Genomic DNA, 21,937 nt, shown 5'->3' with positions numbered 1-21,937 from the left:
TGATGGCCAGGCAGGGCTTCTTATAGGCCCACTCGCACGGTTCCCCGAAACCCACGTACGCACGGTGACCCTTTTGCATACCGCCAATCGATAGCACGGTGCCTTGCTGGGTGTAGGGATCGCTCGCATGGTAACCGTTTCAGGTATTGGGAACGTTTGCATGGTAACCCATTCAGGTATTGGGATCGCATACACGGTGCCATGAAACCGGCGTCGGCAAGGTGGTTTTTCAGGTGCATCTCTGACACGGTCCCATAAGAAGCCTTGCAACACCACAAGCGATCTAATGCACTGTACTTACGTCCTCATATAGGAGGATTCAAAATGTTTTTCGAGGACGCCTAAATGTCATCCTATTTGGCAACTCGTCCTCCTTTACAGCTAAAACAGCTAAGCTAATGGTCTAGTTTAACTGAAAATCGGCAAAAACAATCTGAGGTAGGCAATGCGGACGCTGGAGCCGGTCATTCAAGAGTCGAATCAAAGTGATGACCTTTTTTAGTCAATACGACAGAAGTGGGCAAAAGTTTTTGATGCACTTGTCGCAACAAAGTGATGACCTTTTATGTTTAGTCAACACAACATGATTTCCAGTGATTATCTCAAAATTAGTTGTTTTCAATTTCGGTAAACTAACTTTTATGATTTTTAGAAAGTGTTCTCCCTCCCGGATTCCCAAATATGGTAATCCTACATCTCCTAAATCGACATAACACCACGACGACGGTTCCCAGTTCACTAGCATGGACTGTATGCGTCGCTATGGCGTAACGTTAAAATAAAAACTCATTTTAAATTATGGATAACCAATGCTGGGTTTATAAACACGTTTAGCACGAGCAGCCTGATGTGCAATAAAACTTTCGCAGAATTTCGCAGGATTCGTAAAACACAAGAAGCTTCATGTTGTAGTAAAATGCGATTGCTAATGTCTACTTTCAGACGTCCCAGGTTGTTGGATGCGCATAAATAAGCATATATAGCTGGTCCGTGACATCCGGCATACCACGATGATGAACTTGAAGTTTTATGGAACATAATGACTAAAGTTAAAAGAAAATACGACCATACTTAACCCGACCTCGCATTCACATTTATTCAGAAAAATTATGAGCAACCACCAAAATCCATGGTTTTCTTTTCACGGGTCGTCACTATCAATCCTGGACCGTCTTAACCTGCACCAATAGAAAGTCCTTACGAAAGGTTGGGAACCGCTGGTGTAGGCATGGGATAATCCTAATGGTATTGATTTCATCCATTAGACTAATAAATGTAATTGCTCCAATACCACGATGCAACAATGCAATTAACATTCGCAACAACATTATTTATTTTACGAATTATCGTGATTAGAATTTTGAAAAAGTAATAATATGGATTATTGCCGGTCACAGTTATCGCCTTTTTAGGCCTTGCGCACCGCGACAATGATTTAAGTAATAGTCATATTCCTTTCTAATCTTCAATGGAGGACATCAATCCGTCGCACTGTATCATTCTCGTATAGCGAAGGTAGGCTCGTAAATGTTATTTTGTGGTTCTCTTTTGCTTTGATCTGTCGATCTTGACTCTTCCAAATCGCAAATTTCATATTGGGTCTCGCGATATTTTGTAAATTTGGCGTCTGGCACATTCTGATACCCGGCATTCATTTCCACATATTTGCGATCGCCAGCAACTTCCGATATGCCGTTACCAGCGGGGACGCTGTTTGATACCGGTCTACGTGATTTATTCTGGTCTTTCGTATTGCTGGGTTCAAACCAATTCTGATTGGCGGCCGATGGCTGCGGAGACATCGGGGCATAATAGTCTGGATCCTCTTGGTGTAAATTCCTAGTTGCTGAACATGTTTTGACGGGTTTGTCTGCTATATCGACGTAAAAATGCTCATCTGTCTGAAGCTGGTCTTGCCGCATGCGCGATGAAAATTTTGCTTTTGGTCGTGCTATAGATTCACTGGATTTCCTCCATATCATGCAGCAGTTTCTGAGAAAATCAACTTTCGCGTTTCAGTTACTCTTGGCGGAAAATTAACGGAGATTTACTTATATTTGCGTAACGTCAACGCAGCAATTAAGTAATCCACGCACAATAGGGTCGTTGAACAATATGTTTTTTTTTCTAAATTTCACTTGATTGCTGATTAAATTTGTCAGATTGCCTATATGAAAGCTACAAACCAAATTTGGGTTAGTTTTGATCAGTACAAGCCGTGCAGTCCTCATTTGAAAATTCGACCATTTTTTTGAAATAATGGTAGGATTCATGGTGGCAAATTTCGACACTTCGATATGCCCAACGTCGTGTTCCAGGCATGCCTTATTGGAATGCGATATTTTCCCACGGGTTGACATCTTGATGTTACTAGCCCGTGATAGAGTTTGGATAATGAAATTGCTAATTATTGGAAAATTTATATGACGCTTTATCTTTCAATGTAATTCTTGTTAATAGGTGTCATTTATTTGTCACTGGCCTTTATCAAGATGTAAACGCGTGGAGAAAGGCATCACTCTCTTCTGAGACATGCCAGAAACACTATGTTTGGTCATATCAAAGTGTCGAAATTTGCCACCGTAAATAACTAATAAACTATTATTTCAAAAAAATCTCCGAAATTCCAATTGAGGATTGCACGACTTCTACTGATCGGAATTAATTCGGTGTGTAGCGTTTTTGTTGGCAACCTGACAATTTAATCAATTGGCAAGCGAAATTTAAAAAAGTTATTTTTGAACAACCCTAATGTACAGTGTACGATTGCACAATGCACATATATAATAATACATTGTACGATAGACATTAGGTGTGCTAAAAAATCTGTTATCCAAACTACACATGCATAGTGAATGTAGCCTATTGTTAGGTGGCCGTGGCCTACAATATCGTTGTGCACCACGTTAGGCCGATTCCAACCAGTGGTAGCGAAAAAATAGCGACCGATTGTCTTCGCGTAGAAACGACTGGCCAGTTATTAGCATTCTACTATCCTATGAAATACATACTTCCTATGTATATTACCTGATTATCTTAGTCGTCTCAGAGTTTAGTGTAGAAAGTCTCACATTTGCGAATTCACCATCACACAACGTGGCTATCTCAATAAAGGCGTGATTTTTTAGCTAATCAGTGATATATTTTTTCTCATTAATCCGCAATTTCTTCATATAAACTGTCACGCGGTATCAGACGCCATGATGAAGAAAATCACCCATATATCATTTTATCATACATCATTTTATTAAAATGTTAATCGAATCAGAACACCGCAAGATTTCATTATAATGAGAAGATGTGAGGGTACAGAAACGACTTGGGGTGGTTGGAACTTTTTTTACAGCTTCCGACAGTTTTCTAGATACTCAGAATTTATGTAGCCTACTATGATGTTTTAAGCTGTTTAGAGATATTTTATCGTGCAAATTTTTGCAACTTTTTTCTATTTTTCATGTCAATTTCCAATGCAACTATTATCAAATAATGCGTGAAAATGTAAAGGACTGGTTTAAAAACATGCTATAAACTATTTCTAGTATGGTTCTATTCTATTTGATTTGCATAACAAAGAGCTATATGATGGCCGCATCTCACTGTTATCTATGACACAATGGCTTTTGAGCAAGAAGTTCAACTACGCCTTCCAAGCACGGCCGACGGCCGTGCCCGAACAATATGTAAATAGATCGCTGTCGCTGTATCAATTCTGTCGTTTAAATTTTAAATAATTTCCCATTTCACGAACGCCCATGCGAGACCACCGAAAATTACATTTTCACTGGGTCACCTTATTCAGGGTACTGATTTTATTAAAGTCGCCAGGAGTGAGTTTTTTCTGTAATGCCTTGGGTCAAGTTTGCAGACCTAGGGGATTTGGGGTGTGTTATTCGACTTGTTTAGGGGCAGGGTTTATCGCTATGCTGTTTGGCTTGTTGGGGAAAATTATTCCCGCATTGCGTAATTTTCTTGCTCTTTGCCGGGAAAAATGTAATTTTTGGCGGTTTCGTCAAATCGTTAAACAGCGAAGTAACAAATTTGACAGCTCCGCAGGAACTAAGTGATACAGCGGAACATTTCGAGTATCTCATACCCTAATAATTCAACAAATATTATAAAAGCAACTTTTTACTGCAACTTTTGTTAAAATTAAATGCCACTTTCTCGCGATTTTAGTGCAACAAAAACTTGCCCTACTAATGATAAAACCACATCATAAATTCAAATTTAGTGTCTCACGGATACTATTACTTCATGATTGTAATCGATTGCGATTACGATTACTTCTAAATGACGCGATTACGATTACGATTACGATTACAGCAAAATCAGGAAGTAGTCGATTACGATTACGATTACATTGGAAAAGTAATCACGATTACTCACGATTACGATTTATTTTGCATCTTGGAAGCTATGTTGGAAGACAATATATGGATTGTTCGTTACGTCATAATGTCCCCATTGCCGATTTTTATAGAGTTCAATTTATCGCGCCCAATGATTTGCATTCTTGCCAGGGCCATAATTGCCGCACCCCAAATTTCCCAATAGGGTGGGGAGTGAGCTTGAAGGGGACTCGAAAAGTATTTCGTAAAGCAACATAAGTTATAGAGTATTTTCGAGAGATCTAAATAACTTGAAAATCCTCTCTAGATCAGTGATTCCCAACCGCGGCTCCGAGCTAGCCTACTTGCGGCTCCCATTGACGTTGGAAAATCCAACAAAAATATTATAAAATCAATTTAGAACAAATAAAAAAATTGATACTAAAAATTACACTTGCTTGGCTTAGAATCTGGAGTTTATAATCAAGGGTGGAGACCAATTCCTTTGCTGTCGAGTAGCGATTCTCTACTCAGCAACGATTTCGTTACTGAACTCACGTCAAAAAGTATGCTCACACTCAAATGCGTTTGGATCGTCACTCAAATTTAAGTCTGCTCATCATGAGACTTAATTAGGTGCAGGTGGTGTTCCAACCCGTTTTACAACGCTATCTGACCATCAAACCAATGGATCATTTGACTTGATTGTTAAGTTGAGCGGCCGCATTGACGGAATGAATGCTTTTTTCCCCATGATGAAAATATTTTCATGTCCTATTGTAGTTAATGTGGCCACTGACCATGGTAATTTACAGTTTGAGTTGCTACACATACATTCAGATATAAAAGACATGACAATTTGTTTGTGCGTCTCACGAAAGTTTTTCTTCTAGTCTGCTACGCTTGAGCCACTACAATATCGTTTGATTATATAACAAATTATATACCTCACGAATTAACAACATACACTAAAGTAATTGTAACAAAATACCAGAGGTTATAATTATGAATTACGTGCCCCCAGCTCTACATGTAGGTAATTGTGTGTCGAGATAGCGCAGTGGTATAATCCACGGCTACAATGTCATTGGGTTGCGGGTTCGAGTCCGACCGAGGTCGACTTCAGAATTCCTTTCCAAGTGTTGGAGGTTTATCTAGGCCTCTCGTCGCCGCCTCATCCGCGTAAGCGGTGTCTTACAATAAGCCTAGAAGTGGGCCGTGCTACAATTCGGCAGATACGGAATCAAAAATGCAGAAAATCGGCCTGGTGTAACTGACCGTTGTAGTCGACAAACACCAAGATTACCTCAAACAAACAAACTCTACAGGATCTGACCATCGGGGGCTGAGAGTGGATTAACCCTTTGTAACCGGCCGGCCTACTGACCAAAATTTTACTGCATCCACATAGAAAACGATAAAATGTCATCCATATGGCTCAAATCGACGCCCAATATATTGCCGTCAACCTGAAGTAGCCGCCTAGCGGTCTGAGATACTCTCACCGCTTAGACGCCAGACGGAATAGCGTTATGCGAGAAAATGTTCGTGATTTCTTGAAAATAAATTACAATTTTGTTCTTCTATATCTCCTGACGTCATACTTAGGCCCCCTCTCAGTATATGACCACCTGATTGCCTTCCGCATGAATCTCTACGTTCCAACGAGACATTACATGCTACCATAGCGCTTCATAGCCCAGCGCTACGATCTTGGAAAGGTAGTGATGATGAGCACAATCACGCGGCCGCCGCCGATGAGTAATCGATTACGTAATCTCGTATTCTCGTTGAAGGCAACGCGCGTCCAGTTGTGCAGAACATAGGAACTGCCTTGGCAATGCTGCCGTTAGTATAGGCCTACATCTCCATGCTATTGAAGTGTTATAAACCCCAATTGCTTGTTATATGTAACTTGCAGCTGCAAGGAATCCGTAAGTATACACATATTGCCTTATTCGATACTGCCCACAGTGCCCAGTGCCCATATACGCTCGGGAAGTCATTTCACGTGATACATTGCTTTATTTCGCATCAATTTGAACTGTATTCTACACGGCTAATGCTCCATGTATGATCAACAGTAGTCATACAAGCCAACAGTAACTTCGTGTGCCATCTAAAACAGATATATAACTGCCTCTTTATGATGTTGTTATCACAGGCTCGGGTACAAAAATAGCCTAACTCGCACGCTTATTTGTGCGGTGTTAGGGCTGGTGTCGGCTTTCTTATACAAAACTAAGCTCCATGATATGGATATTGATGGATATGCCAGGATAATGGCTAACTATATATATATTTTGCTATTGCCTGAAGCAATTGTACATCTGTTTGAAACCGCAACGAGTCAGGTCATCTTACGCAGCCATGATTTTCACGTAATAAGGTATGCTTCTTTCACGTCAATTTGAAACATCTTCTACGTGCTAATCTTCGATATAAGGACTTTCATAGAATAGTATGACCAACAACAAGTCATAGAAGATAACTGTAATCGGTTATATGAAGTCTAGAACGGAAGATAAAATGGTTTATATTTCAGGCGGTCACTCACGCAAACATCATTACAAATTCAATTTTGCGGGAAACCTTTTTGCATGTTCAATCTGCATTTCAAGCATGATATACATTGCAACATTAGGTTATACATGGTCTGATGTATGCGTATTTATAAGAGCTATACATACCAACCGATTGCAATCGTTTATGACCAATACAGCTCTAGCTATCTTGGATTAAATATAGACTCCTCTGCGTTAAACAGTCGCGGTCTAGTATACTAGAACGCCGGTCGCAAAGGGTTAAAAATCAAAAGTAATATAATGCAATTTTCAACGAAATTCAGTCTTCAACTTGCGATTACCACCCTATAGGAGACGTCTTCCTGTTTTGGTCCTGATTCCAGCTACAACCCATGCTGACCAGACTTGTACAAACTAAATATTTAGTTAGTTGATGGTCAACTAACTAACGATTTTTACTGTAGTTCTAGTTCTAGTTGTAGTTGCGGATTTTAAGAATTGAGTAGTTCTAGTTCTAGTCGTAGTTGTGGATTTTGAAAATCGGGTAGTTCTAGTTCTAGTTCTAGTTGCAGATTTGAAAAAAATATTAGTTGCCGAACAACTAAAAAACATGTGTCGTGGTTTTTGGCAAATTGCATGAGATGCGGGTGTTCTGTTGAATGATGTACAATGTTCTTACCAATTCTCTACTAATTGCTGACGATTACCCCTGACGAGTGTCAGCCGAAAATATTCGGGTTCATTTCAATATGAATATACTATTCAATAGAATGATGTTTGTGCACAATGTGCAGCCATTGCGCGCTCGGAGCCATCACTGCTAACAGTGGCCTAGCCAGCGGGTTACTTTTCGGGTCAGAATCTCTCCCATTTCACACTCGAAACCCAGTTGTTTTGAAATGTTGATTCAATGTCTGATATTCCCGAGAAAATCACAATTAATGTGGTAAATAGGAGAATGAAATCCAGTTCTGTACGGTTCTGAACCTTCAATGACTTGGGAACCCATAGATGGGCCGGGCAACTATTTTCTGAGAATGACAGGCAGCAAATACGTTGGCTAGCTAAGTCAAAAGTTTTCACTGTAGTAGGTGGTGTATGTATTATAAATTGAAAGCAATGAATTAGCCTACGTGGTTAACACAAGCTTCTGGGTGGATGTATTACTATTAGGCAATTAAGAATTTAGAGTCAAAGTACAAATAGAATATTTATCCTACGTAATTATTCAAAACAATGGTAAACAAGAAACATTGTTAACTATTTTTAATCACACCAACCCATAGACACGTCCTTCTCTAAGACACCAAAGTATATGGGATGTTACAGCTTGGTCACTATCTCGAGCGTTGTGTCGCATATTGGTAAAATCGTCATGTTGTTTTGGTAATTTGGCTGGCAGGTTTTCCGAATTCGTCTTCTCGCAGCTTCAGCCGAATGAATGTGTGCTTATGTCATAATCCCAACTTTAATTAACCCATGTGGTATCGACTTTATTATGAATATAGAATACGCCAGGGATCGGCTACCCCTGGCACGCGTGCCAAAAGGGGCACGCAATATGATTTTTCATGGCACCCTGAATGATTTGATGTGCATTATTATAATCGTGTTTTTTGCAAACAGTGGAACAAAAGTTTTCAAAATGAAGAAGTTCGAAGGTGAATCCAAATTACTTCGAAATCAACATGAAGTAGGGTCTTTTGGGACAGATTATATTTTTCTTCAATAGTTCTCCGCACTTCTCACGTATGGACTGAATTCGGCCCGCGGTCCGTAAAATGCCCAGGTTATCCTACGCTAATCTACAAGCCTCCGGAGAAACCCTAATTTTCAGTGAGTCACAAAACAAAAGTCTATCACATGTGTGCAATGTGCATACCATATATATCTGTACGACTACCAGTAAAGCTACTCAGACAGCAGACTTGTACAAACCAAACATTTAGTTAGTTGATGGTCAACTAACTAACGTTTTTTTCAGTAGTTCTAGTTCTAGTTGTAGTTGCGGATTTTGAAAATTGAGTAGTTTTAGTTCTAGTCGTAGTTGCGTATTTTGAAAATTGAGTAGTTCTAGTTCTAGTCGTAGTTGCGGATTTTGAAAATTGAGTAGTTCTAGTTCTAGGTCTAGTTGTGGTTTTTGAAAATCCAGTAGTTTGTACAAGTCTGATGCTGACATGATATATAACAGAGATGAGCGGATTTGAAATTTCCATGTCCTAATCCAATCCAAATCCGAACCTTCAAATCCAAATCCAAATCCTAATCCAAAACTTTTCCATATTCAAGTCCATGTCCAATCCTAATCCGATTCGAACTGGAAATTCAGAAAAAATACTAATTTATGCAATGGAGGGATTCGAAAATTTTCTTTCACAACCAACGATTCACTTGATTCAAGATAACGTAGTAACCATAAGTACAGTAATAACTGATCTGAATAAGGTTTGTCGCCATTCGCCACACGACATTTCTATCTCCCAGGAAATAGGTAAATCCAATCCAAATCCTAATCCGTTCTGAAAAAAATGTCTAATCCAAATCCAATCCAAATCCGACAAAATTTCACAAATCCTGTTTTTTCAAAACCTAATCCTAATCCATGCTCATCTCTGATATATAAGCATCATGATATATAAGCTCATTACCATGGCGGCAGGTCCCAATGTTGAGTAAAGAATTGTGAAATACCGGTTGGCGCCCTTTCAAGTAGAGTCACATGAGAATAAGACGAAGCGAACATAAAAAATTCTGCCTTCAACTTAATACAGATATTGTACTGCAAGCGGCTGTTACGAGAAACGGCAAACACGGCTCGGTTTCGATATATATATATCACCAGCTGTTGATTTTTACTGCTTCGTTGTGGAAATCGCAATGTTTTATTTGACGAGTTCAAAATTTCAAATCTTTGTCCGGTGTACGTACGTACTATAGATAGGCCTACTGCTCGCCAAGCAGCTACGGTCAAATTGCGTTTAACTAAGCATAAGCATAACCAAACATCAACCATAAGTTACTATTTGAAACTAGGCAGAGCGGAGATAAATTATACTGCTGCGAGGTAGTGGCGTGTGGAACGTGTTGATGACCTAATATACAGCACGGCGGGTGTTCTTACAATGACACTAATGTACGACGTACGTACATCGAATATCTATTTAGTGTGGATACTTCTTACGCAATGACGTGCAAAGCTAATAGGCTGTTTCTGACGTAATAATGAGCTGTGGCGTTTGAAAATCAGACGTTTGTGCTGTCACGAGCCTGGTATAATATCTCTTCCTTGTTCACGAATGTTCAGTTTATGTCATAGTCCTTGCAAAAATAAAAAGTAATCGTTCTTTTACAAAGAAATCGATTAGATATGGGAAGTAGTCGATTACGATTACGATTACTTCGGAATTTTTTCGAATGTAATCGATTGCGATTACGATTACTTGAAAATGCTGTAATCGTCGTAATCGATTACGATTACTAATCGCGATTACCCCATGTCTGACATGAATATCACGATCAATTGTATATTGAATTTCTGCACCTCCAATAGTTTCTATAAATAATCAGGGGATTAAAAATTCAAATCAGAATATCACTTGAATTGCGAAGAAATAGCGTATAGCCTCAAACGATCACTGTTCTACTTGGTCGATTGGAAACATAAAGTCTTTCTTTTTGAAAAGGTGCATGCCATAATTGTGCAACTACTTTTATAGTTCTTTCGTATACATGTAGCATGAACCTTAGTGATGCATTCAATGTGGAATGGTTGTGACCAGGGAAATGATCGCCAGTTCAGCAGTTATAACACGCAGTTATATATCACTGAAACGGGTGTTCTCGCCAATGGAGATTTATTTACCCTGTGGTTGCAATTTAAGTCTTAGGGAATTGTATGTTTTAAATTGATAGCTGTTCTAAATGCCACACTATAATAATAATGTGTCCTAATTCTAAATACGAAGCTGTCCCATACATTTGAAATCCACTGTTCGACTATCGTATTGCATCCTAACTGGCATTCGCATTATTGTCAACAGTCAAAAGAAAGCAACACTACTGAATTTCTAACTATACACGCACCTGATGCCTTTCGTGCACATCCCGGCATAGAGTATTCGCAAACTAAAGGCATTCAATCTTAAGTTTTAACCCAAATTTTCAGAGGGCTGCACTGCAACGTCGAAAGATGTATCATTGCATATACGTATTTGCCATGGCGAAAGATGTATGAGATTAGCATCGTCAAGTCACGCTCGGTGATAAATATATCAGCAATAAGATCCGTTGAATTACTCGAGCGCAATCAATGACTCGTAACTTGTCGCGCATGATGTAAACAGCGAACGAACTTCCTAACAATAGCACAACGAATACGATATCCAACAGTTATATATAATAGAAGAGAATATACAATACACATGTTGTAGCATTGCCATTCAAATCATTGTATTCGGTTAATAAGAAGCAATGTAATCATTGACAGTTATACTGCTCTCCCATGCATCCATGCGATTGCTTTCATTGTATTCCGAAGTTGTTATCTCTTTGAGTTTCTGTATGAATATGACATAACACAACCTGGATTAGTTGCTCATGATCTAACGATGGTGCGAGTATCTTCTATTGCGCTGGTTTCTTACTTGATTTCTATTAGACTTGCAGATGATGGTGAGTGGTGACATGGTACTTGATTGAAATACATATATCTAGTTACGAATGAATTGTAACAAAATATGAATGGCTGTAGGAATGGCGAATGTTTGGCTTGAAAATGAATAAAAAGCTGACTTTGCTATCACTCATCAATTCAAAGTACATTTTACAGTATGTGAATTAGAAGTCTACCGACTAGACCTGGCCGATTATCGAGGTCGATATTTGGAACTTTCCGGATTATCGATAACGGCCTATGAAGGCCGATATAGCAACCGATATTATGTATATATAATCAAAATTCAATGTTCCGTGTTCTCAATCTCAATAAATTGACGACGCAAGGGCGATACGTGACAGATTTACCCTTGCAAAATTACTATAAGTGGGTGAGCATGCAGAGGAACTATGCTTCCTGCATTACAATTTACCTTTACCGGACTAATATGTAATTCTGTGTCACGTTTTGCATTGTGGGCTGTCCCAAATTTCAATGAATGTGCACAATTAGGCAACAATTCTTTTAATTTCAGGTTTCTCGTTTGATATTCAGCCTTCTGGGACATGTACAATGTACAAGTGCCATTTTGCCTAATATATAATATTTTTGGCGAAATGGTCCTCTGCTCTTTCCATATTGATATCGGCCTACGATATTGGTTATCGACCTTGTGAGTGTGTCGATAATCGGTATCGGCCTGCAAAAATCGATATCGCTCGACCTCTAATGTGAACCAGATATGATCTCACCTCTCTAAACGTTCCTTTTGCAACTGCGAATCGGTACACGGCGTATATTGGTACCCATGACATTGAAGATAAAGCTAGCAACCAGCATATTACAATTGCATACGTAGGATATTCGTAGGTAACGTTTGTGCGCTTGTAAACTAGCGGGGTGTAGTATACTAGACTGATGATGAATAGCGTCTGAAATGAACAAAGATGTGATATAATAATGTAGTAATTTATAGATTGCAAGCGAGTATTTACGGAAGGCAGCAATTTACCAATGTCGCAGCCGGAGTCACGATTAACCAGCAGTATTTGAACCAGGGAATTGGTCTGAATCCTATCATTTCACACACTCTGTCCCAAAATTTGTTGATGCCAAATATCCAGGCCACGCCGACGCATTGAAACAATCCGACAAATATCAGACACCATCCTGCGGCGCCGTAGTTGTCAAATATATGAAGAACGTACACTCCACCCTGTCATAGTAACCACAAATGGTGCAACTGTTGATATACACATCAGTTCCTTTGAATTCTATACTATAGTTATTGACGATTACCCCTCACGTGCGCCAGCCATTTGAACAAACTACCCGTTCTGTTAGGGGATATGTTGTACCGATGAGCCGCTGTGACCAGAAATATTTAAAATGTTTTCTATGATAATCCCATGAAAACGGTCTGTTAATTTGTCTATAGCTGCATGCTGACGGAAATTTTCGTCGCATGCATATAACTCTTCGACCTGCACGAGTAATGGGGTAAGTTGCAGATGTTTTATGTTTTTTTTTGGGGGGGGGATAAAATATATTTCTATCGACGTATACCTTTTTCACACTCAACACAAACAAATGAGCGATCATTTTTGGTCGAAAGTAAAGGGCAACATAACGCGCAAAGCGCGAAAATTTTCTAAAATTCATGATTGAATCGGTCAATATGATCGGGAATTGTATAGCTTACATTGCTATCAATTTTTATCTTCTCTCTGCTTACGTAATCAGATTTACCTGTAGAGGTGTTTAAAGTGCAAGCTACAAGCTGTAAAATGTCAAATGATAGGCTCACCGACCGTGCGAAATCTACGATACAAACTAAATGCAGGTCGCAAAAAAATTTGACTTTGTAAACAATCTTGACATTTCTCAGCCTAACGGTACAATTTTGACAAATTCTGACTTTTTTGACAAGTCAAAAAATCACCCCTGTCATAACCTTCTATGCCATCAAACTATCCGTTGGGATTGCTATCATTCTGGTTGTATTTTTTTCACTATCATAAAGGGGAGCGTCTTCATATACTATAAAACTGCCTCAAGCGCAGAATATCGGTCAAAATCTCAATAATCATATCAGTGAGATTACAAATTCTAATGAATGGAATATTTCGAGTCAGGTAATTGTATAAATAGTGCTACAGAGATTTAAAATTACGTAATTTCGAGCACTTGATGGCAGGAAGTAAGTCATGTGAAATTATTCGTACACATAATTGTTGCGGACATGTATTTTGCGACGATTTGTTACTTACATTAGTGACCATGGCAAGTCCGATGACGAATTGACTCAGCGACAGAAATGCTAGAAATATTTCCTTTCTCCATGGTTTCTTGAAAAATCCCGGTCTCAAATCCACGAAGGCGCTCATCAACGTTTCCTGGCCTACAAACTGCGATGGGTCACCATTAGAATATTTCACAATGATATATTTAATCCGCATTGAAAAGAGTCACTCACTTCGCTGTCCAAGCCGAGAAGAAACAACATGAAGAAGAATAAGCATCCCCATAGCTGCGGTAGAGGCATCAATGTTAGTGCTTGGGGATAAGCTATGAATGCTAATCCTGGTCCAGATTCGGCGACCTCCGTGATATTCCGACCCTTACGCAAATATTATGCTTTCATATCAGGACAAAGACATAGGCATACTAACATGATGTAGGAATCTGGCAGTGTGGTGGAATATCAACGCAAAATTCCCAGTAGTTTTCCGCAAATACCACTTTTGTAATACGTTTCAGGCAGTGTTTGATTGTTTGTAGTAGGATATCCATAGTGCATGTCGAATTCAATAGTCATTTACACCAGGCCGATATTCATCGTTTTTATTCCGATCTGCCGACTGGTAGCACGACCCTCTTATAGGCTTTTTGTAAGACACCGCGCATGTGGATCACATGGCGAGAAGGAGCCTGCAGAAACCTCCAACACAAAGGTATAGGAGTTCTGTAGACTCGGACCGCAATCCGTTGGTGATGCAGCCACGGATCATACCACTGCGCTATTTCGCCACAACGTTCCGGCAGTGCGTTTTATTGTCTAGACTTGTCTAACCCGGTAGTTTCCATAGTGGACGATATCGCCCTTTGGTACGATTTTAAGAGACAGGAAAGTGGGCGCTTTGGAGCCATTTACAATATACAACAATTTCCCGCACGCTGATTATATGTAATGCCGAGCGATAAAATTCATAGCACTCTTAACATATTTCAGAGCTTTGGCTTCAGGGGTTGGACTGGGAATTTTCGTATATATGTCTTTACTCGCTACAACAGAGTTCAGGTATAAAGGGAATAGCCTGTTCTGCCATGGTGACGGGCACTAGCGTGATATCGTTAATTCGAATTCGCACGCGGTATAATAGCATGAAGGTTCAGCATGGTAGGATAAACCTCACAGGCTGACCAATACGCGATGTATGATCCAATGAACTTTTGTGGATTATTTTAAACCACTGTTTCGTGGGCATTGGGCATATAAATAGTTCAAGACAAACGCTATCATCAATTTGTGTTGTACCATGTCAGTTGCCTGCACTTATCGTAATGTGATGGTAAAGACTTCGAATGAGCCGACATGTAGTAAGACAGGTGAAACCCAGATTAACCTCAGCCATTTTTAAACTGGCAAGTGGTACGCAAAAGAACAGTCATTCGTGCCTCGGCATTCGCCTGACTAGTTTGAAATGTTATCGAACAGCTTTTATACGTCGCACGATATTTACTGCTATTTTATCTAAGCACTCGGGTTATAGCCTACGCCATGTTTTATTACTAGCGCAACAATCGCCAAACTAATGCTGTTGAATAGTTGTACCTATAATTCTAGACATCTAGCATCTCTGGGGCGTAACGGAATCATTAGCAACTAATTTTTAGGATGTTAAAATTCCCATTATACCTGCTCTTTGGCCATAAATCCAAGCACCGAAAATATGGCGAATCCAGATACGAAACTGACTCCGCTATTGAAAACAGCTAGCAATATGCAGTCCCTACAATATTAAAATATCCTAAATGTCATGAGAAATTTGGAAATTATACTCACATACCTGTAACTGTTATATCTGTATTTATTGTAGCTGCCCATTGTGGTTAACATTCCTTTGCATAACGCATAAGAAAAAAAGACTTGCGTCGCAGCATCTAACCAGACCTGTGGACGTCAAAGAAATCGCCATTGTGCTATCAATACAATACAAGCAAAGCAACGTAATTTGCCACCTGAATATCCTTTAATCGCTCTATTTCCGGTTTCAGGTAGAATATTATACCATCGATAGCTCCGGGTAAAGTGACGCCTCTTACCAGCAGCACGAGCAGCATTATAATGGGAAATGTAGCGGTGAAGTACACTATCTGAATAATATACATTATTTGGGAATACATTGTAACCTGTGTTCCTTATTATTCAGAACTCGGTAGAGTTGACTTTGATAGCGCAACAACAGACATTAAGATTTCGAAAATATCTTGTTATTACAAAGCAAATAGAGCATTTAGTACATGGTTAAGAGTTCACTGTTATAAACGGTACCTATACCTTGCTTGTCCAGCCTATTCCTTTCCAGATACAGAAATAGATAACTATCCACGTGACCAATAGGCACAATAGCAACTCCCAGACAATCGTACCAGGTTCGTCCACTCCATCCGATATTTTAAGGACGCCGTGCCTTGAAAGATGGTATAGGAAAAATAGCATTGGTACATACACAAATAGTTATGTAGACACTTTGGTCTTCATATGTTAAATTTCTTTGTCCATAGTGTTAAACTGTTTTAATAAAAGGCTTCTACGATAGGTGGGTTGAGTAGCCTATATAACTAAAAAGTGCGAAAAGCCATTCTGGCTTCCAAGATTTACGTAACATGTGCAGTATCAACAGCTTCTTGGAGACACAGAAGTTTAATATACAATTGAATGGTATATATTGAAATGAACCTGCATATTTTCGGCTGACAGAAGTAGGCTAATCGCCAGCAACTAGTAGAGAATTGGAAAGAACATTGTCTATCAACAGACATATCACAAAATATGACGTCATCGCATGAAATTACAAATAATCGGGGCGAGAGGATCTTTCGCGCATTGGTAAACATTTTTTGGATATTCATGTTCGCGCGAAAAATTATCGAGACGACAGATTTCGTGTTGTCGGGAGACGCCTTTCGCAATTTGGATTCCTCTGGGTCGAATTTTATCAAAATACGCCAAGCAAATCTGTGCCAACAGATGGAGTTCATGTACCATTTAGAAATAGTACATTAAGCGTAAGCATCCTTTTCGTCCCGATTATTCGAAATTTCATACGTTGACGTCATACTTTGTGATCCGATTGTTGATATACAATGTTCCTTCTAATTCTCTACTATAGTTGCTGACGATGACCCCTGACGAGTGTCAGCCGAGAATATTCGGGTTAAATTCAATATGAATATACTATTCATGTGCAATGTCTCCTCTAAACAGCGCGCGTGTGCGGTCGCGCACTGCTGACAAAGTCGCCGCGCACAGAAAAATCTGTGGCGCGCGCAAAAAGAAAACAATAGATGACCTTTTCTGAGTCGTTACGCACTGCTATCCAAGGGACTGCGCAGTGAGAGGGTGAGTGCGTGCAGACACATAAAAAATTAGAGGGGAAATTGTTCATGTGTAGTATATATTTACTTTATATACTTTATATTTCCAGTGTTATCGCTATGAATAAAAGAATAAGAAAAAACTTTGGAATACTGACGATCGCATTGGTCGAAATTATGTGTACCTCAATTTTATTTTTGGATATTTTCCTAGTAAAAAAATCAAGCTGATAAAACCTTGTTTTAAATTTGTTTTACATATAGTACATCATGCGTTAAAAGAGGGCCGCGAATTGAATAAGGTTGAAAAGCACTGCTATGGATTAGTAACCTCCGTTTGTTTGGTATAGATACTGTTACCCTGGCCTAATTTAAACTTACTCCCAAAATTCCACAACTGATGAAACACTGTTCGAGTCCACCGAGCTGCCATTAGTAGAATTGCTTCCGTAGACGTAACAACTCCCTGTGTTCCAATCATTATCACATGACGACCATGGCAGATCATAGGACATCGAGGCCACGAAATATCGGAGCGACCAAGCCAATATGACCGCGTAGTAGATGTTGAGGTAGTAGTTGATTAAGTTCATTGCGATTCCAAGACCTATAAGTTAAAATTAACATGTCTTCACAACCCATCATAAGATGGGTTGTAAATGCCAAAATTGTTTTGTTTTCTTTCCGTATTCAACTTTTAAAAGCAAGGAATCTCACCATCCCCTCATCCGAAGCTGGCAACGACATCGGTTACGCCAGTGGTTCTTCAAAAATGGGTGGCGGAATTTTGGTCCCGACCTTACCAGAGCAATCGCTTACTGTTACTAATATTAGCTTAATTTATTGCAAAAATAAATTATTCCCGCAAACGATCGAACTTTTGTTGTTGCTATAGTCATCCGGTGCCATATCCAATTATAGTGACACGCGCCGTCACGCACCAAGATTGGTACGACGATACGGCTTCATGATAAAACTGTGCTCACCCCTGTATCATATTATGGTTGGTCCGACACTAGGTTAGCCTGAATAGCTGTGAAGATCGCGTTAAAGATTTTCGCTGCTCCAGGTATATTGGAAATTGGAATTGCTTACATGTAGCAGACGAAAGTAAAAGAAAATCTGCTTTCGTGAGACGAGAAATCGCATTTCGTTCCGGGACTCAATATTTTTGTTTGACGGTCTCCGTTGCAATATGGGTTGAGATTGCAGGCACAGGACTATTCGGCGCGGTTTATTTCCGTGCCTGGAGGACATATCAATATCGAACGTACTGGCCAACATGTGGCGGTTATTTAATTTCAAGATTTTTCACCGCCAATAATTTTGGCAGCGAGCACTTCACGGTGTCGCATATTGCCCAAAGCGTTATCTGCCTTGGTATGTCCTAGCACGATGCACATCTCTGAAGTAAACCATCCTAGCGGCATCATATATTAGAATAGCATTCTCTCATAACTCTCATCATAAGACGGTCGGAGTCATTTCTGCACATTATGCATTATTCCTACGTATTTTATTTTATTTTATATATATGGGGGGAAGGCAGCCATACTGAAGTCAAGAAATCCGGTTCCACCAAATCGCACGCAACGCGTAGAAAAAATTCAAGATATATAAAATCTGTCTCATAATAAATTCTCGTAATCTGTCTCGTGGTCATTACGATATAGTTTGGGTCGCCTTCGGTCTATCTCCATTTCAAAACTTCTTTTTAGGCTTTTCGCAACAAACAGTGTTAGACAATGCACGTGCTTCAAGTCATTTGACGTGCCATGAAAGATCTTCCGTGCGTGCCAGGGGTCGCCGACCCCTGTTTTATCCTATTACGCAAAACTACTTGCTGTTTACATTGGATTTTGTAACGACGTATGCATCGACCACAAAATCGTTTCGCAATCGAACGCAGTAACTATTATACTCTGTTTTGTTGAAAAATGCGTTATCAAGTCTGGTCTTCCTTATGACACATACCATTCGCTGATGGACTTTGGGACGTATGAGTGGAAATCGAACCAAACTAACATACGGAAAGGTACGCAATTCAGTCGTCAGACTTGAATACACAACTTGAATGTCTACAGCTGAGTCGGCTTAAATCAGCATATTTGGTAGTCGTATAGCTGGCGACCTGAGCGCTTATGTTTGATAATACTGGTCTTAATGCAAAGATAGTGTCGTACTGTTTCGAAAAATACAAGTTGAAATATGGTCAGTGCAATCGAACCACCTCGAAATAGCCGTAAAAGGCAGAAAATCGGCAGTGTTCCGAACAATCACTCGACGCAACTGACCATTGTTATGCACATTGTGTTGCGGCGGTCCGATTGCTCGGAATAAGCGGCTTAAACGGTTCTTTCGCAGTGGTTCCATTGTCTTGACGAGACTTTGAATTGCATTTTCAGATTCAATACGACACTAGCATTGGATTAAGGCCAGTTTTGAATAAATTTAAGCGGTCGGGTCGCCAGCTATAAGGATTAGCGGTATAAATCTTTGGGTATTCCAGTGTGACGGCTGAGTTGCGCATCCATCCGAAGGTTGACAATCTATGATCACACAGAATATTTCGTTTTATTTGTAAGATTTGTCTCACAAATAAATACCTTTGAAAACTGGAACGATCATCCAAGCAAGCGCGCTTCCGCATCTAGCGTATTGGCCGATAGTAACTTCGAGAAAAAACACTGGGAGAGATCCAATTGCCACAAAGAGAACGTATGGTATTAAAAATGCCCCTAAATAGAAAGAGACTGGCATCAATTACACCAATGTCTCCGTATGGCGTATACACCAACTGTATAAACAAACAGTTGACTCAGTATTATTCAGACACTTTGGTTCATCTTAGTTTTTGCCGAATAAAGCATGGAACGGAAAAGCAATCGCGTAAGAACTATGTATTTCGTTAAACTTACCGCCTCCATTCTTGAAGCAGAGATACGGAAACCGCCACACATTTCCGAGACCAACAAAGCCACCAGCGATGGAGAAAGCGAAATCAATCTTTTTAGCAAACGTGCTCCTTTTTGAATCGCCCTTCAATTCCTTCTCTGGCGGTTTCTTCAAGTCATCCACGCCATCGAACGCCGCGGCATTACTGAAGTCACTCGAACGATAGCTGATAGCATGAACGCCGTCCATCGTGCAATACTTGCATTCGAATGGTAAATCCACCAGCGGCGATTCTACTTGTTCTATGACAATGTAACGTCAGCTAAGGACATCCGACCCTAACTCCCGATGCACTCAGCTGATGAAGACCCCGGTTCCATTGAGTCAGAGATCTAGTCACCATTTTATGGTGTTTGTTCAACGCAAGCTGAGGATATAAATGGTATTTGCTGATCGGGGTAAATAGATGTGGTCAACACTCAAAATAGCGGTTTCAACGATGAAAGGCATTACATTCTGAGAGCAGCAAATAAAGTATGTTTGTATGAATGCCGCAATTACATAGTTCGTCGGGTATGTGGAACAACGATTATCATCTTTTTAAAAGAACTGAATTTAAATGTAATATATGAGGAAGGTTTTCAATGTTTGATTTTCTATGAGATTCTATTCATCGCACTTTTTATATTTACCCCTTTAGTGAGTTTGTGACTTCTGAGGCGTGATGAACCTTTGCAAAATCTGCGGCTACCGTTTGAAGACTAACCTAACTACTCATATAATTTATTCCTCAATATACAGCAATATGTCAATAAGTTGGATTAGTCAATCAACTCAATCGACATTGCCTTGGAATTGCAATGGCTCAAAAATATACAGCAAAAACCAAATATACCTCCAATCAAATCAGCATCTGACTATCATAGTCACCCGACGTATAAATCGATACAGCGGTGATCACTGGGTTTCGGTAACATTACTTATTTGAATCGATCAAGCGGCGATCACTAGGTCTATATGAGTCATTACTAATCTGTGGAATATCATGTAGGCTATTCCAGGATGCCTGAATATGCGAGCAAGTAGGCCTCTTATCTCAATAATGGCGTCGTGTGTATGATTCATGTAGGCTACAGAAGTCATTTTGTGATGCAATGGCATCACGCAACTGATTCGTGATTCGCCGTTGCATTTCAACTATTTAACACAAAACACTCTATTCATATAGTGCAGGGGTAGCCAACCTGTGGCAGTGGAAGATAATTTGTGTGACGATGGGCACGTAGCCTAATTGACGGTCGTCGATATAAAAATTGAATTTACGAATTCACTCTCGAATTTTTAATATATTTAAATCAACCTTGAAATTTTTGCCGCCATTCAATTCGACTTTATTTTCCCATTTTAGTTTGGCAGCGCCCTTTGTATTCCGAGCACCGCAGTACAGATGTGAACAGCAGAGAGAAATAATGTCCCCCTTCCATATATAGGCCTAAATATCAACTTGGAATCGTGTTTTCCGCAGGAGAGAAATTTATTTCTGGCGCGTTTGGACGACTTCAATATATTTCCACTATACCGAGAATCCTTAGGGGAGGTAACGAAATAACAGCATGCACCAAAGTCACTAATTACAGTTAGCCCACCCGAAGATACATCATCATTGATAACTTGTTTCAAATTTTCGAAGACACACCCTCCATCACCCCTATCATCTCATTGGCTGATAAAGCATAAATTATAGGAATAAGTGAAACTACTAATAATAACGACGAAATTCATTCGTGAATCTGAAAAGTTTTCGTGCTAAGCCACGACGACTCGAAGAATGTATTCCTAACAAAACAACTGGCTATTTTGGTCCGTATAGTAATAAGCCGATATGAATAATTAGACTATAGTTCAGGTGTCACAGAAAATGGACATGGACACTG

At 39.7% G+C, this 21,937-nt stretch overlaps 2 protein-coding genes across 4 annotated transcripts; both read right to left on the bottom strand.

Moving 5' to 3' along the window:
* Window positions 1-789: 789 nt before the first annotated feature.
* Window positions 790-11,135, bottom strand: LOC145437018 (uncharacterized). The gene is made up of 2 exons (XM_080314186.1): window positions 10,937-11,135; window positions 790-1,992 (listed from the first exon to the last, which is right to left on the bottom strand). Exons 1-2 carry the CDS (start codon window positions 10,954-10,956, stop codon window positions 1,497-1,499), a joined length of 516 nt encoding a protein of 171 aa, XP_080170312.1. The 5' UTR covers window positions 10,957-11,135; the 3' UTR covers window positions 790-1,496.
* A 99-nt stretch (window positions 11,136-11,234) lies between these two features.
* LOC145437016 (sodium- and chloride-dependent taurine transporter-like) lies at window positions 11,235-21,937 on the bottom strand. 3 transcript variants are annotated; one of them, XM_080314183.1, is made up of 12 exons: window positions 20,027-21,931; window positions 19,715-19,846; window positions 17,490-17,715; window positions 16,069-16,201; window positions 15,750-15,884; window positions 15,578-15,681; window positions 15,427-15,520; window positions 13,984-14,127; window positions 13,778-13,915; window positions 12,520-12,723; window positions 12,260-12,439; window positions 11,235-11,409 (listed from the first exon to the last, which is right to left on the bottom strand). In XM_080314183.1, exons 1-12 carry the CDS (start codon window positions 20,250-20,252, stop codon window positions 11,311-11,313), a joined length of 1,815 nt encoding a protein of 604 aa, XP_080170309.1. In that variant the 5' UTR covers window positions 20,253-21,931; the 3' UTR covers window positions 11,235-11,310. The 3 variants fall into 3 exon arrangements, with proteins under 3 accessions (XP_080170309.1, XP_080170310.1, XP_080170311.1); XM_080314184.1 differs by lacking the exon at window positions 13,984-14,127 and having other exon boundaries at window positions 20,027-21,937; XM_080314185.1 differs by lacking the exons at window positions 19,715-19,846; window positions 20,027-21,931 and adding an exon at window positions 17,987-19,645.

This window comes from Botryllus schlosseri, chromosome 4 (assembly GCF_051294905.1).
Source record: "Botryllus schlosseri isolate E-star chromosome 4, Bs_hap1, whole genome shotgun sequence".
NCBI lineage: Eukaryota > Metazoa > Chordata > Ascidiacea > Stolidobranchia > Styelidae > Botryllus > Botryllus schlosseri.
Note: the sequence above shows the minus strand (reverse complement) of the source record. Positions and strands in the feature narration are given on the sequence as shown.